This window comes from Salmo trutta, chromosome 34 (genome assembly GCF_901001165.1).
Source record: "Salmo trutta chromosome 34, fSalTru1.1, whole genome shotgun sequence".
Taxonomy (NCBI): Eukaryota; Metazoa; Chordata; class Actinopteri; order Salmoniformes; family Salmonidae; genus Salmo; species Salmo trutta.
In genome coordinates, this window is record NC_042990.1 from 25,896,909 (window position 1) to 25,922,445 (window position 25,537).

General features: G+C 50.2%; 1 protein-coding gene across 1 annotated transcript; it reads left to right on the plus strand.

Moving 5' to 3' along the window:
- Positions 1–1,507: 1,507 nt before the first annotated feature.
- Positions 1,508–25,345, plus strand: zbtb10 (zinc finger and BTB domain containing 10). The gene is made up of 5 exons (XM_029732425.1): positions 1,508–2,484; positions 9,470–10,508; positions 13,311–13,379; positions 19,193–19,368; positions 22,069–25,345. The coding sequence occupies exons 1-5, from the start codon at positions 1,798–1,800 to the stop codon at positions 22,375–22,377; spliced, it is 2,280 nt and encodes a 759-aa protein (XP_029588285.1). The 5' UTR covers positions 1,508–1,797; the 3' UTR covers positions 22,378–25,345.
- Positions 25,346–25,537: the final 192 nt, after the last annotated feature.

Genomic DNA, 25,537 nt, shown 5'->3' on the forward strand with positions numbered 1-25,537 from the left:
ATGGTTCAGTGTGTAACACGTAATAAAGCTATCTATTTCAGCACGCCAAGGCTGACAAACTAATATTTCACATTTTGTTATAGTCATTTTTCTATATTTCATTGTAGGACAGCCGTATTGATGTCTTTCTGAACATACACAAGTGAATTTAATGTGGCCCCAGAGTGACCTTCCAGACTGTTTCAATCTGACCTGTAACCTAATTGATAGACACCCAATATGAGTTTTGACTCAGACTATAACCAGGCTGTCTATAGACTGTCTGTTGACACACACACACCCTTCATGATGATTGATTTATTCATTTGCATTCAACGAAATACTTAACTGACTTGCCTAGTTAACTAAAAATATAAAGTATAACAAATACGTTTAAGCCATTTAATGGAGAGACGGATTGTATGGGTGTGCATATTGTATTACCCTCCCTTTCACTCTGGATTTAGACCTGACGAGGCTTTATATACACCTGCCATTACCAGAAGCAGAGTGGGTCACACTCCCCATCATGTTCACACAATGTGTCCTGGTTTAGTCCTTCATTTACTGGCTTTGAAACTGGACGCCAGGCCTAACAACGCCACTCATTACTGGAACAGTGCTGTCAGTCAGAAAACTCAGCGAATCATGAAAGACTACTGCCACCTGCAGGAGCAAAAGATCAGGAGCAGGTTTCCATGGGATTATTCTAGGATTTAGATCAATATATATTCTCATATTGATTATGGCTCTGTAATTTAAATCATCTGTGGGGAAAAAACGAAACAATGTCAGTTATACCCAAACAAATGTTTTATGTTTTTTGTGTTATCTAAACATTAACGTATTACTTACGTATTACTTATTACTTACTATATCATCATACACTACTAATTTTGGTTTATTCATCAATAAAACCTAAGGAATATATATATATTCCACTCGGCCGTGTTGGACTGTATACATTTCCAATGAATTATTAGTTACGTATTTGGATTGTTATTGATTATTATTGTGGTTTTTCACATAATTAATTTTAACAAAATACACACTTATTTGGACAACATTTGTTTGAGTTTATTTTATTATATGCCTATAATAAACAAACTGGGTGATGTTGGATTGCATAAAAAATATTGGAAATAACGAAATAGTAATGGGGAAAAATGTGGAACGCAAAGAACCATGAAAGTGTTAATCATTCACCTGGTAGCTGTGTCACCACCTAGGAAGGGTCACCACCACACCTTGTGCGTTTGGTTGGATCATTTGTTGTACCTGCCCATTGAAATGAATGTAATACAAATACCATAGGTGCGCACTAGATCTGTTTGATGCAGTTAATACAAGGGGACCGTCACCCCGCTTGGCAGGAGGTCTGAAAGGAGGACAAGGATTTGTTGGTTGGAGACAAGCAAAACCAAAGATGACAAGCACGCGGAAAATGGGTGCAGCCATTCACACAAAAGACCCCTTGCTGTAAACAGCGTTGAGCTATAAAAGAACAGCACCCCCATCTTCCTTTAAATGACCCCCCACGGCCCCCCTTTCTCTGGTCGAAGTGCATTGTGGGGAAAGTCGTTGCCATTCGACCTCTGTAGGGCCTGCGCGGACGCAGCTAGAACCCTGAAATTCATTATGCGTTTTAAAGCTTTATTTATTTCCGCATAACCTACATACTCTCACCGGGAGGCCAAAGTAGGAAAAAACTATAAACAGACATTTAATTCGGATCCGCAACATAGAATACTTAAATATATCGAAATTAGTCGGTAGGGATATTGTTAAGAAAGTGGTATATTTTATTATATTAAGAAAATGTCTGGGGAGAGAAACCGCAGGTCGCTGGCGTTCAGAGGAGGTGGATTAGCCGTAACCGGTTCCAGTGGTGTCGGGGGGAACAACAGTAACAGCTGGGAGGCCCAGGCCTGTCAAGACCGACATTTGAACGGGAACAGACCAGATCAAGAAGAGGATAGGGATCTGCGGGAAAAAGGACCATCGCAAGAGAGAGTGGAGGGTGGGGGATCTGTCAGCGATAGCACAGAACCAGAGGCGGAGGAGGAAGAGGACCCGGAAGGGGGCAACTGGGCAGACGGGAACGGAGAGGATCGTGTCGGTTGGGTGGCAGTAACTGTCAGAGAAGACGAGTCCAGGAAAGGGAGTAACTGGACAGCGGGTAACGGCCTGAACAGCGAGGACAGAGGCGAAGCGGGGAGCGGGGGAGACGGGGAGCAGGAAACGGGTGGTGCCAGGAAGTCTTGGGTAGAAATGAGACCGCAGACGTTACTCCAGAAACATTCGCTATTCCAAGCTTCATGGCGACAGGAGTTCCCATGGCTCAAATTTTGCCAGGAGACGGGACTTATGTCTTGCTCCTGGTGTCACAACATTGCCACTAAAAACAACGACGAGCTAGTGAAAGGCAGTCGAAATTACAAGCGGGCCTTGCTTTTGAGACATCACCTGTCTTCTGAGCACGGAAGGAATGATCCGACCAAGCAGGTAAAGTGTCTACAGCGTCATTTATGGTTATCAGTTTGAGTTGTGTCTAACTTAGGTAGCCAATATCTACGCACGGCAGAGTTTCAGTTCCCTGGCAGTTCCATTTCCCCGCGAGAGGCTATCCAGCTGGCTTCCTAGTTCGCTAACGTTAGCTACTTTTTAGCTAGCTACTTGCTCGTTCTAATCTGACATGTTTGATAGTTAATGGTTGCTATCCTACCCAATGCTCCCATGTTAATCTAAATACCAAGCTACAGCTCATGTTTATTAAAATGTGCTTAATGGTGACATTTCTATAGAAACCAATTACTAGCGAAACAAATCTGGCTAGCCCGTAGCCCAGTGACAGTGTGACTCCCATTAACGTTAACGTGCTATTCCACGTACAAGTAATGGGAGTCACATTGGTTGGCTAGCTACCTTAGGGTGTTATTTTATATTACCATAGATTCAAGGACAGTACACATACCAGCTAGCTATCTACTGTTAACATTTGCCTGGAGTTGTATGTTTTCTTCTGTGCCAGAGTATAATGCACTTGCAACCATTCAACAAACGCTTTTGTTGCCCCAGCAACTACCTTGGTTGATTGCTAGCTTGCTTTGCTAGCTGGTGAACCGCACCCCTGCCTACCCAACCCCCCCTTCTCTGTTCTGCTTTGCACAGTGGAGAGCAGAATGCAGAATGACCTCTGGCGCATTTCTCCCCTCCTCCTGTTGGAGCAGCTAAATTAGAGGCATTGTGCTAGATGACTCCCCAGAATCCATAGATGGTGTGTCACGGGCTAGGTTGGACAGGAGGAGATGTAAATCAAGTCCAAGCAGCTTGACAGCTAGCTACCCCTTCCTACCCTCCCTTCCTGACCCACATGCAATTCTTTCTGTGAATAGGTTACAATAGGTTCATACACTATATATACAAAAGTATATGGACACCCATTCAAATTAGTGCATTCGGCTATTTCAGCAATCGAGCACACAGCCATGCAGTCTCCAGAGGTAAACATTGGCAATAGAATGGCCTTACTGAAGAGTTCAGTGACTCATCATGGCACTGACATAGGATGCCACCTTTCCAACAAGGTCAGTTTGTCAAATTTCTTTCCTTCTGCCCCGGTCAACTGTGTGTGCTGTTTTTGTGAAGTGGAAACGTCTAGGAGCAACAACGGCTCAGCTGTGAAGTGGTAGGCCACACAAGCTCACAGAACGGGACTGCAGAGTGCTGAAGCGAGTAAAAAACATCAGTCCTCAGTTGCAACATTCACTACCAAGTTACAAACTGCCTCTGGAAGCAACGTCATTACAATAACTGTTTGTTGGGAGCTTCATGAAATGGGTATCCATGGCCAAGCAGCCGCACACAAACCTAAGATCACCATGCGCAATGCCAAGCATTGGCTGGAGTGGTGGAAACCTCGCCCGCGTTAAACTCTGGAGCAGAGGAAACGCGTTCTCTGGAGTGATGAATCACGCTTCACCATCTGGCAGTCTGATGGAAGAATCTGGGTTTGGCGGATGCCAGGAGAACGCTACCTGCTCAAATGCATAGTGCCAACTGTAAAGTTTGGTGGAGAAGGAATAATGGTCTGGGGCTGTTTTTCATGGTTTGGGCTAGGTCCCTTAGTTCCAGTGAAGGGAAATCTTAACGCTACAGCATACAATTACATTCTAGACGATTCTAATTTGTGGCAATGTTCTGGGGAAGGCCCTTTCCAGTTTCAGGATGACAATGCCCTTGTGCACAAAGCGTGGTCCATACAGAAATGGTATGTTGAGATCGGTGTGGAAGAACTTGACTCGCCTGCACAGATCCCCCGACCTCAACCCCATCGAACACCTTTGGGATGAATTGGAACGCCTACTGCAAGCCAGGCCTAAATGCCCAACATCAGTGCCCGACCTCACTATTCCTCCAGTTGTTGAATGGATGCAAGTCCCCTCAGCAATGTTTCAACATGTAGTGGAAAGCCTTCCCAGAGGAAGGAGGCTTTAATAGCAGCAAAGGGGGGGATAAACTCCATATTAATGCCCATGATTTTGGAATGCGATATTCGACGAGCATATGTCCACATACTTTTGTTCATGTAGTGCATGTATGCTGGCAGCAGCATGGGTTGTCATGGCACCATCTGACCTTGCCAACCCATACATTTATGGAATCATTTTTTTTTTATGGTATGTTTTGTATCATATAATTACCAAGCTATACATTCTAAGGTTGTATGTACAGAAGGACTGAAATCATGACAGACCATCACCAAGGCTTCATTCCCCTAAGCTTGATATCAACGATTGATTACTTGATGATGTTCCCAATGCCAAAATGATCAATGTGTATATTGCTGCAAATAAATCACGTTTGGAATATTCATCATAGGACTATGAAACACCTTCTGGGCGAGATGGAACATTCCACTTGTCATTTCAAAACCTGCCCAACTCCATTGCTACCCAATTACAAAGCAATTGCTAAAATCCTATCTAACAATGTTGTTAGCTACTGTAGTAATTACAGGGTTTTTACACAGGGTTAAAGAGTAATCACAGCAGTATATAAAAACAACTACAGAGCCCAGTTTCCTATTTGACATCTAGGCCCTATCACCTCTTATCTTGACTCTGATTCAAGCTGTCAGGGGAATTAAGAGCATGCAGCCACAATCTGACTCTAATTTGTCAGTGAAATGCAAGAGGATTGGATCACACTGCCAGACCACCAGGGTTAGTTCCGTCCGATATACGCAATCACTAATCAGAATGACTTAAAGTGAAGGCATCCACTAACTTGTACACGTCACTAATTAGGAAGGAAAGCAGTGGGAGGAGGGATTAGAGAAGAAGTAGTCCTCCTCCCTGAAAACAAGACTTCCCTGGCTGCTTGGTCAGGGTTTAAAGGTTAGGGATAGCGAGGGATAAGGCAGTAGCTGCCTTATCCACCATATAATCAAACACTTTCCTATAGCCTCATTTCATTTTGTAGCTTTTGGGGGGAAAAAGATTTTAGATGCCTTTTTAACATTTCTTGAATTTCTGTGCAGTTGTTAATGTCAAAGTTTAAATATGCAAAGATGATTTTCCCTGTGGTGTTTTTCCCCATATATAGTAGCGTAATACTGTTTTGAATATAATTCCTGTGTGAACTACATTGTGGCAGCACATGAAATGGCATAATTTTCTTCACCCAATTCCGGACCAAAGTCCGGGGAGGACGACAATTCTTCCCTGGAATCCGTCAACCCAACGAGGAGCTGTTTGCATTGTTGGGAGGCCTGGAGGCCTGCTCCCCTCCCACACCTTAGGGCCAGACACACTGCCGCATTGTTCTAGCATCTGGGAGACGGTCGGGTTAGGGGAGGGTATGGAGCCAGCTGGCCTCAGGGTAGGGATGGGATGGTAGATGGATGGCAGTGGGAAGTCACGTTAGCCCGGGCACCCATTGCCCACAGGGCCCTTGGTTTGTTTTCCTTTTCTGGGATATTGTTCCACAAATTCTACTCTCTGTTTTAAGAGGAAGTGTTTTATATTTGTACTCCTGGATGGGGAGAGGTTAGCCAACAGTAGCCTACATCACACAGTTAAGGACTGGTAGGTAGCTCTACTGTAAAAGTCGTTTCAATCTGTATGTATAGGCCTAGGCTGCATTTGCAATCCATTTTAGTGATACGTTGATTGTAATGGCCTAAACACAGAATTTCACACAGTGCATTCGGAAAGTATTCAGACCTTTTCCACATTTGTTACGTTACAGCCTTATTCTAAAAGTGATTAAATTGTCCCCCCCCCCTCAATCTCCACACAATACTCCATAATGACAAAGAAAAAAATGTTTTTTAGACATCTTTAGAAACTTGTATAAAACTGATATTACATTTCCATAAGTATTCAGACCCTTTACTCAGTACTTTGTTTAAGCACCCTTAGCAGCGATTCAAGCCTCAAGTCTTCTTGGGTATGATGCTACATGCTTGGAAAACCTGTATTTGGGGAGTTTCTCCCATCCTTCTCTGCAGGTCCTCTCCAGAGATGTTCGATTGGGTTCAAGTCCGTGCTCTGGCTGGGCCCGCTCAAGGACATTCAGAGACTTGTCCCAAAGCCACTTCGCTATTGTCTTGGCTGTGTGCTTAGGGTCGTTGTCCTGTTAGAAGGTGAACCTTCTCCCCAGTCTGAGGTCCTGAGCGCTCTGGAGCAGGTTTTCATGAAGGATCTCTCTGTACTTTGCTCCGTTCATCTTTCCCTCGATCCTGACTAGTCTCCCAGTCCCTGCCGCTGAAAAACATCCCACAGCATGATGCTGCCACCACCATGCTTCACTGTAGGGATGGTGCCAGGTTTCCTCCAGACGTGACGCTTGGCATTCAGACCAAAGAGTTCAATCTTGGTTTCATCAGACCAGAGAATATTGTTTCTCATGGTCTGAGAGTCCTTTAAGTGCGAAGGCTGTCATGTTCCTTTTACTGAGGAGTGGCTTCCGTTGGGTTCTTGGTCACCTCCCTGACCAAGGCCCTTCTCCCCCGATTGCTCAGTTTGGCCAGGCGGCCAGCTCTAGGAGTCGTCTTGGTGGTTCCAAACTTCTTTCATTAAAGAATGATGGAGGCCACTGTGTTCTTGGGAACCTTCAATGCTGCAGACATTGCTTTGGTACCCTTCCCCAGATCTGTGCCTCGACACAATCCTGTCTCGGAAAACTTGTTTTCGCTTTGCCATTATCGGGTATTGTGTGTAGATTGATGAGATTATCATTTTTTTCAAATTCAGTTTAGAGTAAGGCAGTTGTGTAACGACGTGGAGAAAGGGAAGGGTCTGAATACTTCCTGAATGCACTAGATTTCATTTAGTTGATGAACGTCAACGGGCCTACCAGTACTCTAACCTCATGTTTCCACCATAACATCACTGGGCCTGGCTCACAATAAATGGCCACGTCAGAGGTTCGTCTTCTCACCATGGTATTCTCATTTGGACTCAGCCAGAGCAGTGTGAGAGACCTGCCGACCCAGCAGCACTAACACAGTCCGTAACACGTGGCACATCTGGATGAAGGATGAGCCGAGTATGGAGCTGGAGCGAGTAGTGTCCTAGCCTGACTCCCGTACCTCCATACTGCAGCCCAGCTCACATAGCCTAGGCCTACATGCAGTAGTGTAGCAGGCCTGTACCCCAACCATTGTGACCAGTCTCGGTTACTGTGGCAGTTATTATGGTTAAAACTGCCTGAATACCAGGACGTATCCCCACCATTGTGACCTGTCAGTTGTTGCGTCTTGTTAATCCAGTGAATATGACTGCCTATTCACTTTTACCCCTACCTGTACATATTATCTCTACTACCTCGTACCCCTGCACATTGACTTGTACTCCTTGTATAAAGCCTCGTTATTGTTAGTTGTGTTCCTATTTTCTATTTAATTAGCTAATTGTCTTAATTTTTAACTGCATTGTTGGGAAAGGCTCGTGAGTAAGCATTTCACGGTAAAGTCCACACCTGTTGTATTCGGCACGTGACAAATAAAATTTGATTTAAAGTTAGTAAATATGCCTCTTTATGCAAGCAGGAAGCAGGCGATTTCACCAGAGATGGTTAATCCGCCAGCTCACCCTCCTCCTTCCGTATACACACACACCTTTCAAAGTGTCAATGCCACACCTCTCCAAATACTACCCATCCTGTTAGGGCAGAAAATAAGGTGACCCACTCTCTGGCATTGAGCCCATTGTATGGTTGTGTGGATGATTGAATCATTCTGCGTCTTCCTTCCTGTTATCCTATTCAGGGCTTAGCCCCTCTTAGAGAGCCACATGCAGCCTGTCTCCTTTACACACACACACACACACACACACACACACACACACACACAAGTGTCAAGTCAGGGCCTTTCTGGTTAAGTGGGAGCAAAGAGCAGAGCAGGCACAGAGGAGCCAGGGTTTAGCTGCTGTATCTAATAAGTGTGTGAGTGCAGGGCCATACAAAGAAACCCCAGTGAGGCACAAAGCAGCACTGAACAATGAGCCTGCAAGAGAGGAGAGAGCCTGGTATTGTGAGGGTAAATGGGGTGACCTGGCTCTATCTCTTCTTCTCTCTGCTAGCTCTCTCTCGCCCTGTCTCTCCTTTCCTCTGGTCCTGCCTAGCGTTAGCTAGCAGGAACAGAGCGCCTTGCTGCTCCTGATAATAACCCCGATCATGCCTGCTCGGACAAGGGCTTCCAGTCACTCAGAGTAGGGAGGGGGGTGGGGACCTCGAAGAGCAGAGAAATGGATTTAATATAAATGACTTGAGCTGAAAACCCAGCTATGTAAGGAGAGTGGGGTGGGGGGAGAGAAAATGCAGGGCTCGAGCAATGTAAATTACTCAGGATTAGGGCATCTGCTATGCAATTCCAAAACGAGGCAGAAATGTATGCAGGCAGTGTGTTAGTGTAGTAAGAGTTATGTCAGGCAGTGCTGTGTACTCCCTCTCTCTGGCTCTCTTCTCCGTACCAGCTTGGCCTGTTGCCTTGGATGGGAAACTCCCATGGAGGGATAGAGGGAGGGATGGAGGCAGAATAATGAGTTTCTCTCCCATCAGCCATCATATTGGCAGGTAGCGGGTGGGGTTTTGGGACAGTTAAATCTGTTTGTCTGTTATGAGTGGTTATAACACCATTGGCTGCTGTCACAGACCCAGATTAGGCCCTATTCCTGGACAACAAATCGGCATGACCTGGGAACCTGCCCCATCATTTCCTGCAAAGGTCTGCGTAACAGTAACCTAAGCAGCTCTCTGACTGTATTTCAGTCTACTTTGGAAGTAGTTACCACATTTCCAGGTTTCACCAGGTGAAGCAACACCTCCCCCATTATGGAGCCAGTCAGACCAGTTTCACCCCTGCCAGGTGCATCTCTGTCGTTGTCCCTTTCCTTTGTGTGTCCCTAGCCATTAATCCTGCTCGTCTATTTGTTTCTCTCTCTCTTGCTCTCTGTGTGTGTGGGGTGTGTGTGTTGTCTACCAGGAGCTGGAGCAGCCTGGCTGTGAGGACCCCCCCCAGGGGACAGACATGGAGACAGAAGACTACTACAGGAACAACAAACCTAACCAGGACTCCTACTGCTACCAGCTGCTGCAGGAGCTAAACAAACAACGCAAGGGAGGAATCCTCTGTGACGTCAACATCGTGGTGAGTGGAGAGGTGTTCCGGGCGCACAAGAACATCCTCGTAGCCGGGAGCCGCTACTTTAAGACCCTCTACTGCCTGACCAAGAGCGAGAACACTTTCTCGTCATGTGACCAGACGACCACAGTCACCGACACCCACCTCGACGTGGCGGCAGTGGCAGGTTTCTCGGTCATCCTGGACTTCCTGTATAGCGGTAACCTCCTGCTGACCAGTCAGAACGCCATCGAGGTGATGTCCGTGGCCTCCTACCTCCAGATGACGGAGGTGGTGGGATCGTGTCGGGGGTTCATCAAGGAAGCCCTCAACATCAGCATCAAGCAGGAGGCCCCCGACTCAGTGGTGGTGGATTACAACAAGAGGAGAACGGTGGCCAAAGACAGGGCTGGACAGGTGGGCTCAGACGGCAGCACCAACAAGAAGCCTGGGAGTAACTTCTGGGCCACCAGCATCCTGTCCAAGCTGTCAATCAAAGCCAGTGGTCATGTCCAGGATGGGGAGCAGGCAGGGAGAGGCAGCATAAAGGAGGAGCCCAGTGACGTGGAGCTGTCTGCAGGGGAGGGCTGCGCCCTGGGAAGCTCCAGCTGGGGCTGTGAGAACTCGTCCGAGTCTGCTGAGAACGAGCCTCCGAGCGTTCCGGGGCCGGTGTTCGTCTGGAACGAGCCGGCTCCCGGGGCTGCGGCGGGCGGGGTGGTGGTGGTGAAGAGGGAAGGTCAGAGGGTGCAGCCGGGGAGCGGACGGAGGAAAAAACAGATCACGCGGCGGTTCGTCTACAACATCCCACCAGAGCCAGAGGAAGGGTTTGATGAGGGGATGTTCATCCAGCCCTCAGCCTCCTATCCCAGGGAGGACTTCTCCTTCCTCTCTGAGAACGCCGGTACGTCACCTCACCCCCTTCTCACACCAGTTCTTTAGGTAGCCAATAGTCAAAACTAAGCCCTCAGTCCCCCAACTGACAACACATAAACACATGCACATTCTTTAGGTAGGCCGTACCAGCAGTTGTTTATATGACCAAACAGCAGCCCTGTTTTAGAGAACGTGTAGGCCTAGCATTTTCTGTTTAGTTCCTAGACTAACATGATATGACGACCATGCCTCTAGTCATGGTATTTAGTTGGTGGAGGTCTGAGTTAGTCCAGAGGTCTGTTCTGTTCCTCTAGTCGTGGTATTTAGTTGGTGGAGGTCTGAGTTAGTCCAGAGGTCTGTCCTGTTCCACTAGTCGTGGTATTTAGTTGGTGGAGGTCTGAGTTAGTCCAGAGGTCTGTTCTGTTCCTCTAGTCATGGTATTTAGTTGGTGGAGGTCTGAGTTAGTCCGGAGGTCTGTCCTGTTCCTCTAGTCGTGGTATTTAGTTGGTGGAGGTCTGAGTTAGTCCAGAGGTCTGTTCTGTTCCTCTAGTCATGGTATTTAGTTGGTGGAGGTCTGAGTTAGTCCAGAGGTCTGTCCTGTTCCTCTAGTCATGGTATTTAGTTGGTGGAGGTCTGAGTTAGTCCAGAGGTCTGTCCTGTTCCTCTAGTCATGGTATTTAGTTGGTGGAGGTCTGAGTTAGTCCGGAGGTCTGTCCTGTTCCTCTAGTCATGGTATTTAGTTGGTGGAGGTCTGAGTTAGTCCGGAGGTCTGTCCTGTTCCACTGGACATGGCAGCCTGCTAGTGCTATTCAGAGACTAGAGAGTCACAGTACCCCGAACAGACGTGGTCTCAAATCATGTCAAATACTTTATCTGTGCTGGATTTGAGCTTGCCTGGCTTAATGGACCAATAGAATAGTCCGCAAACTGCAAAACCCACCCATCTGGCAGGCTTGAGCAAACGCTGGTGGTGTTTGAAAGATTTTGAGTAGTATTTGAACCCAGGTGTGATCCAGACTGAAGGCCCCTCGCCCTCCACTAGCCGTCCCTCCACTAGCCGTCCCTCCACTAGCCGTCCCTCCACTAGCCGTCCCTCCACTAGCCGTCCCTCCACTAGCCGTCCCTCCACTAGCCGTATATCTTTTTAATTAGCAGCCAGCCTGGTATGAGTATGGCCAGCCTGTCCTTTTTAAGTCGGCCCCACTCCTGTCGTCATCCTGCCTCACCATACCTCAGAAACTCTGGGTAATCTCTGACTCTATGAGCCTGTCACAGCCATACACACATGCTCACACAGGGCCAGCTCTGCCCCCATTAAGCAGTGTGCTGTATGGAATGATATCATGCATTACGGGGGGATTTCACTCCTATTGCAGGATAAGGAAGTAAAGCAGGGAACACATTCTTCCTCCAGGTTCCTTTAAACACAACACAAATCTTCTTATCACATGTTTTATTGTGGTGAGGGGTGTTGCAAATCTGTGTGTCATCATTAATGCAGCAACACAATTCCCTAATTTGGCACTCTGACCTCTCCCTTTCTGTCTCTCTCCAGCCTAGATCTATGTATTAGAGATGCTCCAGTTCCCCTCTAACTGTAGTAGTATGGGTTACTCTGAGGAGAATCTGCGGTTTAGCATTAGTGCACAATATTTAAAAAATATTTATTTACCTTTATTTTACCGGGGTCACCGTTGAGACCAAGACCTCTTTTGCATGGGAGCCCTGCATATACACTATTTACAAAGTAGAATACAATATAATACAAATATTCCAGAAAAACAATCACATTCCTCAGCAAGGAGGTCCCCACTCCCCAATCAACATTTTAAACTGCCAGAGGCAGCAGAACATGCAGTTGTAGGGAACTCTGTAGATTGTTCCATACACGGGGTACAAATACATTGAAAGCAGATTTACCCAACTCTGAGGATACCGGAGGGATTGGTTTTGAAACATTTTGCAATAGATAAATGAGCATTTCTTATTGGACAAATCTCCCTGTTTCAATCTGTTTTCTTCCGTTTGGTGCCGAATGAACACTACCTAAGCTTCAGGTGACCAGAGGTCCATTCCTCTGCTTTACCATAGCAGAGTTAGTGGATTTATGGCTATAAATTCTTGGTTCCTCTCTAAACAAGGCCGTTGGATTGTTTTAAAGTGCGGGCTGCCTGGTTGCTGCCTATTTATATACACACACACACACACACACTAAATAACCTTCCAATCCCTTGGAGGTGCAAAGCTGTCAGGGTCTGCCCCTCCCTCCCTCCCTAATCCCCCCTAATGCACTGGGGCTGTCCTCGCCATTCCAAATATTGACCCAGGCAGGCAGAATAGAGAATGGGACCAGTGGTCAGGTACTTAACAATAGGCTCTGAGGGCCAGGCCCAGAGCTATGGCTAATTAAGCCTGTTCAGTGTAACATGATCCTCAGTGAAGGGCTGAGAGCTTCATCCTGGCATAATCCACAGCCCAGTGGGAGAGGCTGGGAGAGGCTGCTGAATACAGTGGCCTGGCTAGAGGAAGTGTTCTACAGACAGACAGGCAGCTCCAGGGTCGTATTCATCAGGGATTAGGCACCAAACAGAAACCACAAAAGCAGAATGAAACAGGGAGGGTCTACCTCCACGACTTGTCCAATAAGTCATTTTCTTAATTTATTTTGAATAACATTTTTCCTACAGTGTGCCCTGCTGAACACGACCCTGGGGATAGGTCTGTAAACTGGGGTGTGGGGGATTGTGTGCCTGGTCTTTTGTGTACGTAAGGTAGTGTCCTTCTGCCCCCCCCCCCAAACCTTTCAGCCCCTCTGTTCCTCTTCTCACAGAACTGGCCAACCAGATTCAGTACAGCCTCCTACAAGACTCCTCCCAGCAAGGAGAGTCCTGGGAGAACGGTAAGATTTGTCCTCTTCTTGTATAAGCTGCATGTACCTACTATTATACACTCTAGTAGTTGGCTTAGTGTCTGTTCAGAAATATGTTCAGACTTTGGTGCTTACAGATTAGAGATTACTATACTTATGACCGATTTTGTTTTCAAACCTTATGTCATGAACGTAACTCGGTGGATGGTTAATATGATTGTGATCAGTGATCGTAAAACTTATTCTAAGTGCCTCTGGATAGGAGTGAAACGACTAAAATGTAAATATCCCACACGGTGGGGAAACACTGTATCCTCTTGAACCCGAACAGCACAGGTGACCTGCTTTTCCTCAGCTCCCTGGCAACCTGGCCTGCTTGACAACGCTTTTGTGTCTCGGCACAAACAAAGACAAAGGCAGAACCCTATCGTTCAGGTGGCTGTGCTGTGGTACAGAATAGAGCCTTGCCAAATCAATCCGTTAACTAGTCCCTATAGCTATCCCTGGGGTTGTTTAGTGGTTGGTGTGGTGTTATGATTCCACTTTCTCACATCATAGATTCGTCAAGTATCTTTCTTCACAATTGTGCATTTGCTTACCGAGGCTGTAATATTTGCCCACTTTAATGTTAACCTCGTTGATATCTGGTGAAATGTGTTCATCGCAGCCGAGGCACTGCATTTCCAAACATTTTCTTCGAGATTCTTTCCTTCCTACACCAATCTGGAATGTTTTATGTCAGTGGGTTAATGGTCAAACAACTACATGTTATCGGTCGGGAAATCACATTAGACTTATTATGTTATGTCCCCTAGGCAGTAGTTGCCATGGCAACCGACACTTCTCTAGTATTGTATGGGGGTAACTCTGAGTGACTGTTTTCCCTTTCCATAAACACCATGGTAACATGATATCCCCTGGCTGGGGACCCCCCTCACCCCACCACCTCACCCCACCACCTCACCCCACCACCTCACCCCACCACCACACCTCACCCCACCACCTCACCCCACCACCTCACCCCACCACCTCACCCCACCACCTCACCCAACCACCTCACCTCACCCCACCACCTCACCCCACCCACCTCACCCCACCACCTCACCCCACCACCTCACCTCACCCCACCACCTCACCCCACCACCTCACCCCACCACCTCACCCCACCACCTCACCACACCCCACCACCTCACCCCCTCACCTCACCACCCCACCACCCCACCACCTCACCCCACCACCCCACCACCCCTCACCTCACCACCCCACCACCCCACCACCCCACCACCTCACCCCACCACCCCACCCCCTCACCTCACCACCCCACCACCCCACCCCCACCCCCACCACCTCACCCCACCACCTCACCCCACCACCTCACCCCACCACCCCACCACCTCACCCCACCACCTCACCCCACCACCTCACCCCACCACCCCACCACCTCACCCCACCACCCTCACCCCCACCACCTCACCCCACCCCACCACTCACCCCACACCCCACCACCTCACCCCCCCCCCACCCCCCACCCACCACCTCACCCCACCACCTCACCCCACCACCTCACCCCACCACCCACCACCTCCCCCACCACCTCACCTCACCACCTCACCCCACCACCTCACCCCACCACACACCCCACCACCACACCCCACCACCTCACCCACCACCCCACCACCTCACCCCCACCACCTCACCCCACCACCCCACCACCTCACCCCACCACCACACCCCCACCACCTCACCCCACCACCTCACCCCACCACCTCACCCCACCACCCCACCACCTCACCCCACCACCACACCCCACCACCTCACCCCACCACCCCACCACCACCTCACCCCACCACCTCACCCCACCACCTCACCCCACCACCTCACCCCACCACCACACCCCCACCACCTCACCCCACCACCACACCCCACCACCAACACCCCACCACCTCACCCCCACCACCCCCACCACCTCACCCCACCACCTCCCCACACCCCCACTACCTCACCCCACTACCTCACCCCACTACCTCACCCACTACCTCACCCCACTACCTCACCCCACTACCTCACCCCACCCCCCACCACCTCACCCCACCACCTCACCCCACCACCCCACCACCTCACCCCACCACCTCACCCCACCACCTCACCCCACCACCTCACCCCACCCCCCACCACCTCACCCCACCACCTCACCCCACCACCTCACCTCACCACCTCACCCCACCACCTCACCCCACCACCACACCCCACCACCACACCCCACCACCTCACCCCCCACCCCACCACCTCACCCCACCCCTCACCCCACCACCACACCACCTCACCCCACCACACCTCACCCCACCACCTCACCCCACCACCTCACCCCACCAACCCCACCACCTCACCCCACACCTCACCCACACACCTCACCCCACTACCTCACCCCACTACCTCACCCCACTACCTCACACCACTACCTCACCCACTACCTCACCCCACTACCTCACACCACTACCTCACCCCACTACCTCACCCACCACCCCACCACCTCACCCCACCACCACAACACCCCACCACCTCACCCCACCACCTCACCCCACCACCCCACCACCTCACCCCAACCCCACACCCCACCACCTCACCCCACCACCCCACCACCACCTCACCCCACCACCTCACCCCACCACCTCACCCCACCACCCCACCACCTCACCCCACCACCTCACCCCACCACCTCACCACCACACCCCACCACCACACCCACCACCTCACCACCCACCACCCCACCCACCACCTCACCCCCCCCCCCCACCCCACCACCCCACCACCTCACCTCACCACCATCACCCCACCACCTCACCCCACCACCTCACCCCACCACCACACCCCCACCACCTCACCCCACCACAGCCCACACCTCACCTCACCACCTCACCCCCCACCTCACCCCACTACCTCACCTCACCACCTCACCCCACTACCTCACCCCACCACCTCACCCCACCACCTCACCCCACCACCTCACCACACCCCACCACCTCACCCCCTCACCTCACCACCCCCACCACCCCACCACCCCACCACCTCACCCCACCACCCCACCCCCTCACCTCACCACACCCACCACCCCACCACCCCACCACCTCACCCCACCACCCCACCCCCTCACCTCACCACCCCACCACCCACCACCCCACCACCTCACCCACCACCCCACCACCTCACCCCACCACCCTCACCCCACCACCCCAGCCATCTCACCCCCACCACCTCACCCCACCACCTCACCCCACCACCACCACCACCTCACCCCACCACCTCACCCCACCACCTCACCCCACCACCTCACCACCTCACCCCCCCACCTCACCCCACCACCCCCCACCACCTCACCCCACCACCTCACCCCACCACCTCCCCACCACCCCACCACCTCACCCCACCACCTCACCCACCACCCACCCCACCCCACCACCTCACCACCTCACCCCACCACCTCACCCCACCACCCCACCACCTCACCCCACCACCTCACCTCACCACCTCACCCCACCACCTCACCCCACCACCTCACCCCACCACCACACCACAACCCCACCCACCACACCCCACCACCTCACCACCACCACCCCACCACCCTCACCACCCACCACCCCACCACCACACCCCCACACCTCACCACCCTCACCCCACCTCACCCCCCACCCCACCACCTCACCCACACCTAACCCCCACCCACGCACCACCTCAACCCCACCACCTCACCCCACCACCCACCACCACCTCACCCCACCACCTCACCCCACCACCACACCCCACCACCCACCACCTCACCCCACCACACACACCCCACCACCACACCACCACCACCCCACCCCACCACCACCACACCCCACCACCCACCCCACCACCCACCCCACCACCCACCCACCACCCCACCCCACCACCTCACCCCACCGACCTCACCACCTCACCACTCACCCACCCTCACCCCACCCACCTCACCCCACCACCACATCACCCCACCACCTCAACCCACCACCACAACCCCACCCCCCACCCCACCACCCCAACACCCCACCACCCACCACCCCACCCACCACCCCCACCCCACCACCACACCCCCCCACCCACCACCTCACCCCACCACCTCACCCCACCACCAACCACCGTCACCCCTCACCCCACCACCTCACCCCACCACCACAAGACACCCACCACCCTCCCACCACCTCACCCCACCAACTCACCACCCACCAACTCACCACCCTCAAACCCCACCACCCTCACCCCACCACCACAACACCCCCCACACCGCTCACCCCACCTCACCTCACCCCACCACCACCTCACCCCACCACACCCCCAACCACCCTCCACCGTCACACAACCTCACATCCTCACCCCACCAACCCCACCCACCTCACCCACCTCACCCCACCACCTAACCCCACCACCTCTCAAACCCCACCTCACCCCACCACCCTCAGCCCACAACCCCACCACCTCACCACCACCACACCCCACCCCAACCAACCTCACCCACCACCCCACAAACCTCACACCTCACCCCACCACCTCCCCCCCCACATCCCCACCTCACCCCACCACCTCACCCCACACCTCACCCCCACCCCCCCACAACACCCCCCCACTCACCACCCACCTCACCCCACACCAAACCCACCACCCCACCACTCACCCCACCACCTCAACCACCACCCCACCCACCTCACCACCTCACCCCACACCTCACCCCACCCCCACTACCTCACCCCACTACCTCACCCACTACCTCACCCACTACCTCACCCCACTACCTCACCCCACTACCTCACCCCAACACTCACCACCACACCCACCACCTCACCCCACTACCTCACCCCACCACCTCAACCACCAACTCACCCACCACATCACCCCCTCACCCCCCCAACCTCACCCCACCACCTCACCCCCACACCCCCACCCACCCCCCAACCCCACCACTCACCCCACCACCTCACCCCACCACTCACCACCAAACCCCACACCACACCCCACCACCTCACACCCACATCGCCAACCACCTCACCCCACACCCCCCACCCCCCACCACCCACCCCACCACCTCACCCCACCACCTCACCCCACACCTCACCACCACACCCCACCACACGACCCCACCACCACACCACCACCTCACCCCACCACCACACCCCACCACCACACCCCACCACCTCACCCCACCACCACACCCCACCACCACACCCCACCACCTCACCCCACCACCACACACCACCACCACCACAACACCACCACACCACCCCACCACCACCACACCACACCCCACCACCACCCACCACCACCCCACCACCACCACCCCCCCACCCCCACCCCACCACCACACCACCCCACCACCCCACCACCCCACCACCACACCCCACCACCCCACCACCACCACCTCACCCCACCACCTCACCCACCACCACACCCCACCACCACACCCCACCACCTCACCCCACCACCCCACCACCTCACCCCACCACCTCACCCCACCACCCCACCACCACCACCTCACCCCACCACCTCACCCCACCACCTCACCACCCCACCACCCCACCACCCCACCACCTCACCCCACCACCCCCACCACCTCACCCCACCACCCCACCACCACCACCTCACCCCACCACCACACCCCACAGCTCCTCTCTTCTATTGAGAAGTGAAAGGCGAAGGGGTTTTACCACCAGAGTCCAGAGTGGCTCATCAACTAACTGCTCCAAATTCCTCCCTTCATTGTCTGTCAAATGTGGGTTTGAGCAGCTGATTAGAAAGCAGCCTCCTGACTCATAACCTGTTTGTGTTTTTCTTCTCAGGCGAGACGTCCGACACGGCCCTGAATAAGCTCAAGTGTCCCCATTGTAACTACATCGCCAAGCACCGGAGAACACTAAAGAGGCACCTCATCATCCACTCTGGTGTCCGCTCCTTCAGCTGTGATATCTGTGGCAAGCTGTTCACCCGCAGAGAGCATGTCAAGAGACATTCCCTGGTTAGTAGAGGGCCTGAAAGGGAACATCACCTCCCCCCAAACATAGCTGTCCTCCTCCACATTCTCACCTTCCCCCAGACACCTGAGGAGGGTTGCAAAATGACAATTACGTTCTCAAGATTCCCAGGTTTTCCAGAAATCATAGTTGGAAGATGATTGTATTCAGGAGGTAATAATCAGGAAATCCTGAATCTTCCAACCAGAATTTCTGGAAAAGCAGGGTATTTTGGGAAAGAATTGTGCAATCCTGCACCTGAGTCTACCTCCACACCCCTCAGTCCCTAAAACACCCAGCACCTGAGTCTAACTCCACACCCCCTCAGTCCCTAAAACACCCAGCACCTGAGTCTACCTCCACACCCCCTCAGTCCCTAAAACACCCAGCACCTGAGTCTACCTCCACACCCCCTCAGTCCCTAAAACACCCAGCACCTGAGTCTACCTCCACACCCCCTCAGTCCCTAAAACACCCAGCACCTGAGTCTAACTCCACACCCCCTCAGTCCCTAAACCACCCAGCACCTGAGTCTACCTCCACACCCCCTCAGTCCCTAAAACACCCAGCACCTGAGTCTACCTCCACACCCCCTCAGTCCCTAAACCACCCTGCACCTGAGTCTACCTCCACACCCCCTCAGTCCCTAAAACACCCAGCACCTGAGTCTACCTCCACACCCCCTCAGTCCCTAAACCACCCAGCACCTGAGTCTACCTCCACACCCCCTCAGTCCCTAAAACACCCTGCACCTGAGTCTACCTCCACACCCCCTCAGTCCCTAAAACACCCAGCACCTGAGTCTACCTCCACACCCCCTCAGTCCCTAAAACACCCTGCACCTGAGTCTACCTCCACACCCCCTCAGTCCCTAAAACACCCAGCACCTGAGTCTAACTCCACACCCCCTCAGTCCCTAAACCACCCTGCACCTGAGTCTAACTCCACACCCCCTCAGTCCCTAAAACACCCAGCACCTGAGTCTACCTCCACACCCCCTCAGTCCCTAAACCACCCTGCACCTGAGTCTACCTCCACACCCCCTCAGTCCCTAAAACACCCAGCACCTGAGTCTACCTCCACACCCCCTCAGTCCCTAAAACACCCTGCACCTGAGTCTACCTCCACACCCCCTCAGTCCCTAAAACACCCAGCACCTGAGTCTACCTCCACACCCCCTCAGTCCCTAAAACACCCAGCACCTGAGTCTACCTCCACACCCCCTCAGTCCCTAAAACACCCAGCACCTGAGTCTACCTCCACACTCCTCAGTCCCTAAAACACCCAGCACCTGAGTCTACCTCCACACCCCTCAGTCCCTAAAACACCCAGCACCTGAGTCTACCTCCACACCCCCTCAGTCCCTAAAACACCCTGCACCTGAGTCTACCTCCACACCCCCTCAGTCCCTAAAACACCCAGCACCTGAGTCTACCTCCACACCCCCTCAGTCCCTAAACCACCCAGCACCTGAGTCTACCTCCACACCCCCTCAGTCCCTAAAACACCCAGCACCTGAGTCTACCTCCACACCCCCTCAGTCCCTAAAACACCCAGCACCTGAGTCTACCTCCACACCCCCCTCAGTCCCTAAAACACCCAGCACCTGAGTCTACCTCCACACCCCCTCAGTCCCTAAAACACCCAGCACCTGAGTCTACCTCCACACTCCTCAGTCCCTAAAACACCCAGCACCTGAGTCTACCTCCACACCCCTCAGTCCCTAAAACACCCAGCACCTGAGTCTACCTCCACACCCCCTCAGTCCCTAAAACACCCTGCACCTGAGTCTACCTCCACACCCCCTCAGTCCCTAAACCACCCAGCACCTGAGTCTACCTCCACACCCCCTCAGTCCCTAAAACACCCAGCACCTGAGTCTACCTCCACACCCCCTCAGTCCCTAAACCACCCAGCACCTGAGTCTACCTCCACACCCCCTCAGTCCCTAAAACACCCTGCACCTGAGTCTACCTCCACACCCCCTAAAACACCCAGCACCTTCCCCTAGCTACTCACATTCCCTGGTGAGTAGAGGACCTGAGTCCTTCAGACACCTCGCTTGCCTCTAAACACCATGTCCTTGTAACGATGTCATCTTGGATTTCCTTAATTACTTGTTTTTAAAACACACCACCTCCCTCTTCAAAACATTATCACACACACACACACACACACACACACACACACACACACACACACACACACACACACACACACACCAAATATCCCTCTGTCTCCATGAACCTGCTCTCCCCCTCATCACTCTGTCCTCCACCCTCCCCCTCAATCACTCTGTCCTTCCCTCTCTCTCCCCCTCATCACTCTGTCCTCCACCTTCTCTCCTTCCTCCACCTTCCCTCTCTCTCCCCCTCCATCACTCTGTCCTCCACCTCTCTCTCCCCCTCCATCACTCTGTCCTCCACCTCTCTCTCCTCCTCCATCACTCCGCCCTTCGCTTTTCCTCTGTAGAAGTGTCCTCCATGTCTTTTGCTGCATTCATTTACTCCTCAGAAATTGGAAAGTTGGAAATATTGGATTGGGTAGTGGCAGTTTCTGTTCATATTTCTGAGTTAAGAGCAAATGTATGACTATTCCAGGAGTTTAGCGCGAGTTTCTAATTTCCACATTTCCAATTATTCCGACAGAACATGAACACAGCATTAACCTTTGTCTCGCTCTCTCCCCCCTCCCCATCCCTACAGGTGCACAAAAAGGACAAGAAGTACAAGTGCATGGTGTGTAAAAAGATCTTCATGCTGGCGGCCAGCGTGGGGATCCGGCATGGCTCGCGGCGCTACGGCGTTTGTGCGGGATGTGCAGACTCCCACCAGGCCACACAGGGGGGCCTGGAGTCCCTGGAGCGGTTCGTCCGCGAAGACGATGACTTCGAGGAGGGAGGCGAGGGGGAGGAGCCTGACGAGGACATGGCTGAGGAGGGGGAGGAGCCTAACGACAACGACCAATCCAACTGGGAGGAGGGCGACACTGGTGCTGCCCTTGAGAACGAGTAGTGACTTGCTCAGATAGAAACAAAATAGTTGACGAATTATACATTTAAAAAAGCTGGTAAACAATCAAAGTGCTATCAAACCTTGAGGTTATTTACACGGTTCAGTGTATGAGACAAAAAGAAGCTTTGGTAGTGAGGGACTCCAAGATGTACAGATATTCTATGTGTCAGACTCTGGGCTTAGTGCTCACTAGAGAAAGAGATAAAAATGAAATATTGAAATCAGGTTTATGGTGCTGTATTTTATTTTTGGGGGGAGGGGTTTGGTGGTGTACAGCGGTTTAAGTTACGATAGGCCAATCATCTTTAAAATAAATGTTAATTATTTAATTTATGAAAGAGAAGTTATTATGGTCTTATTAAATATACTTTTTTTCTGTTTTGTTGTAAACTGATATCAGAGAAGTTCTCTTTCAGATTTGGACTTTCCGTCGAGTCTGAAAGTATATTGTTAGCTGCGTGTTTTAGAAGAAAGTACATCAAAGAAAGAGAGCATTATTTGCCGACAGGAAGATTTTATGTTTAGATGCTCTGAACATTATAATTTTCTATTTTATCTTTTCCATGCACAAATCTTGGAACCAAAAAATCTGTTTGTGACTAATTTATCACAGCCATATTTATGAGTTTAATTTAAGTGGGCTGTGCTATGTGCCAAGCAGAACGCACACCAAGATTTAGCAGGAAATAAGAAAACTACTGAAAAATGCTGAGAAAAAATGAAAGGAATACTTCTGTATTTTGGCAATGAGGACCTTTATCTACTTACCCAGAGTCAGATGAAATCGTGGCTACCATTTTTATGTCTCTGTGTCCAGTATGAAAGAAGTTAGTATTGGCTTGCAAAACTACCTCTAACTAGCTTTAGCGCAATATCTGGAAGTCTGCTAGCAGATACCCATAGACTTCCTCTCATTGCGCTAACGCTGGTTAGCATTGGCTCGCGACAGTACCTCTAACTTCCTTCATAATGGACACAGAGACAAAAATGGTATCCACGACTTCATCTGACTCTGGGGAAGTAGATAAGGCCTCATTACCAAAATCTTGTTGTATCCCTTATAAAGCAGAGAAAAAAATAAAAAGTGATTCAGAACAAGTGAAAGTATAAGGGGAAATGTTATTTGCTAGCTTTGTATGAATCACAGCACCACACAGTAACACTTTATAAAGCATTTTGACATTAATTTAAAGCTTGAATTTTGCCAAATGATGGAAATGATTGGTGCTGTAATGCTTATGTCGCAAAATACTGGACCTACGGCTGTATATGATGTTTCTAATCATAAAGCCTGAAATGACTCAGTTATATATTAATCAGCTCTCTATAGAACACTGTTGTGCTATTGTCTTTTTTTATTTCATTCTCACTCACTCACATACCATTTTGTAGAACTACCGGCAGTACTGGACCTAAGTTAAGAAGATAACTATATATATATATATATATATAGTTATGTTAGGTACTGAGTATATATGTATGTATATGCTATTATTAACTTGAACATTGGGTGTAAGGTGGTATTTGAAGAGTGGCGATAGATCATAATATGTGATTTATGAAGTCGAAAGAGAAACTCCATTTTCAAAAGTGATGATATTTTTACAATCAGTTTTTATTGAATTTGTTAAGTCTTTTTATTTTGTCTGCCAGGTATGAAAACACTTTGTTAGGTATAAAGTGAAGCTCTATGGCCATCATAGACATGCACTTACTTATTGTTTTGGCGTTCATGAAAATCATTTAGTCTTTTTTTGCTTCCCCAAAGAAGGTCTGAGTGGAACTATATTAAAACTGTCTTTTCTCTTCCTTGCGGAACATTTTCTAAGACATTTTGTTATTTAATATTATATTGACTCCAAAATGCAATCAAGACTGTTAATTTCTATCTGTTTGTCCCCAAAAAATTGTTTATTATTGTTGAGATGATGTATTAAAAAAAAAAGCCAGGTAAATTCTATAGTATGTAGATCCTTGCTTGTGTATGTAATCGTCAGATTTAAATGTTTTTATAAAAAAAATCATTCACTTTACCCTAGATACATATATAGTTTTATTTGTCCTTTACAAAGATGTATTTCCTTTTCATTTTTCATTTTATTTCATTAAGAACATATTTTATAAGAAATATGGATTGTTTGAAATGTAGGAACAGCCGTTTCTGTCCATATGCAGTGGATATATATTGAAGTGCTAAAATTATACAGAAATGTTTGATCTCCCTTTTTTCAAAGTGCAAATGTATTTAATGGAAACCTATAGTAAGTTTCTCATCCCTGTTTGTAAAATATGATTTACCATCAAATCACTGTGGGAAGAAAAAATATATAACTAGTTGATTTTACTTAATGGAACACACAGTCCGCTGCAGTTAGCTTGTTTAAAACCTTGGCCTGGCTTTGTGTCGTGTCTTGGTTGCGTTCAGAAGGCACAAAATGGAAAACAAGTGAAACGGGGAGGTGCTATGCTATCTGTACTTGTCCAATAAGAAACACTGGTTTTTGTTTTCCGTTGCAAAATGTGTTGTAACGTTGTGCCCTAATGAACACAACCCTAGCCTTCCTCTCTCTGGGTCTATGTGTGTGTGTTCACACCTGTGCTTTTCCATCAAACCACCCTGTTTCTTGTTTTTATACTATCCTTTGACTCCCTTACTGTACCACCGATGATCTCAAAATGATGTATTGTTTTAGATTTTATTATGCTGTACTATAATGGACAAAACAAACAAAACACTAATACAGAAACAAGCTTTTTTTAAAAGGTGTATTTTTCAACTCTCTTTTCAAACTACAGTGATGCAAAACCAATGGGCCTTTCTTGGGCTCAACCCCAAACACAAAACAAGTCAGGTTACTCTTTATATGTTTTTTCAAGGTTTTCAAAATTAAATTCTCCTTTTTCTGTTTAAATTGTACTACTGTTCCTCTGTAATACATTTTAAAAATAAAACTTTGATAATGCTTAACCTTCATCTCTGTTTAATTTTCTAATGTTTTTTAATCACATCACTGTATAGTCTTGCACCTCTATGTAAAGGACAGGACACACCATAATGAACGTTGGCTGTGTGCAGCCGTCCTGACGAAGCTTGGTCCTGACGAAGCTTTTTCCTGACGAAGCTTGGTCCTGGGGACATGGAGGAGCTGGCTATCGTTTG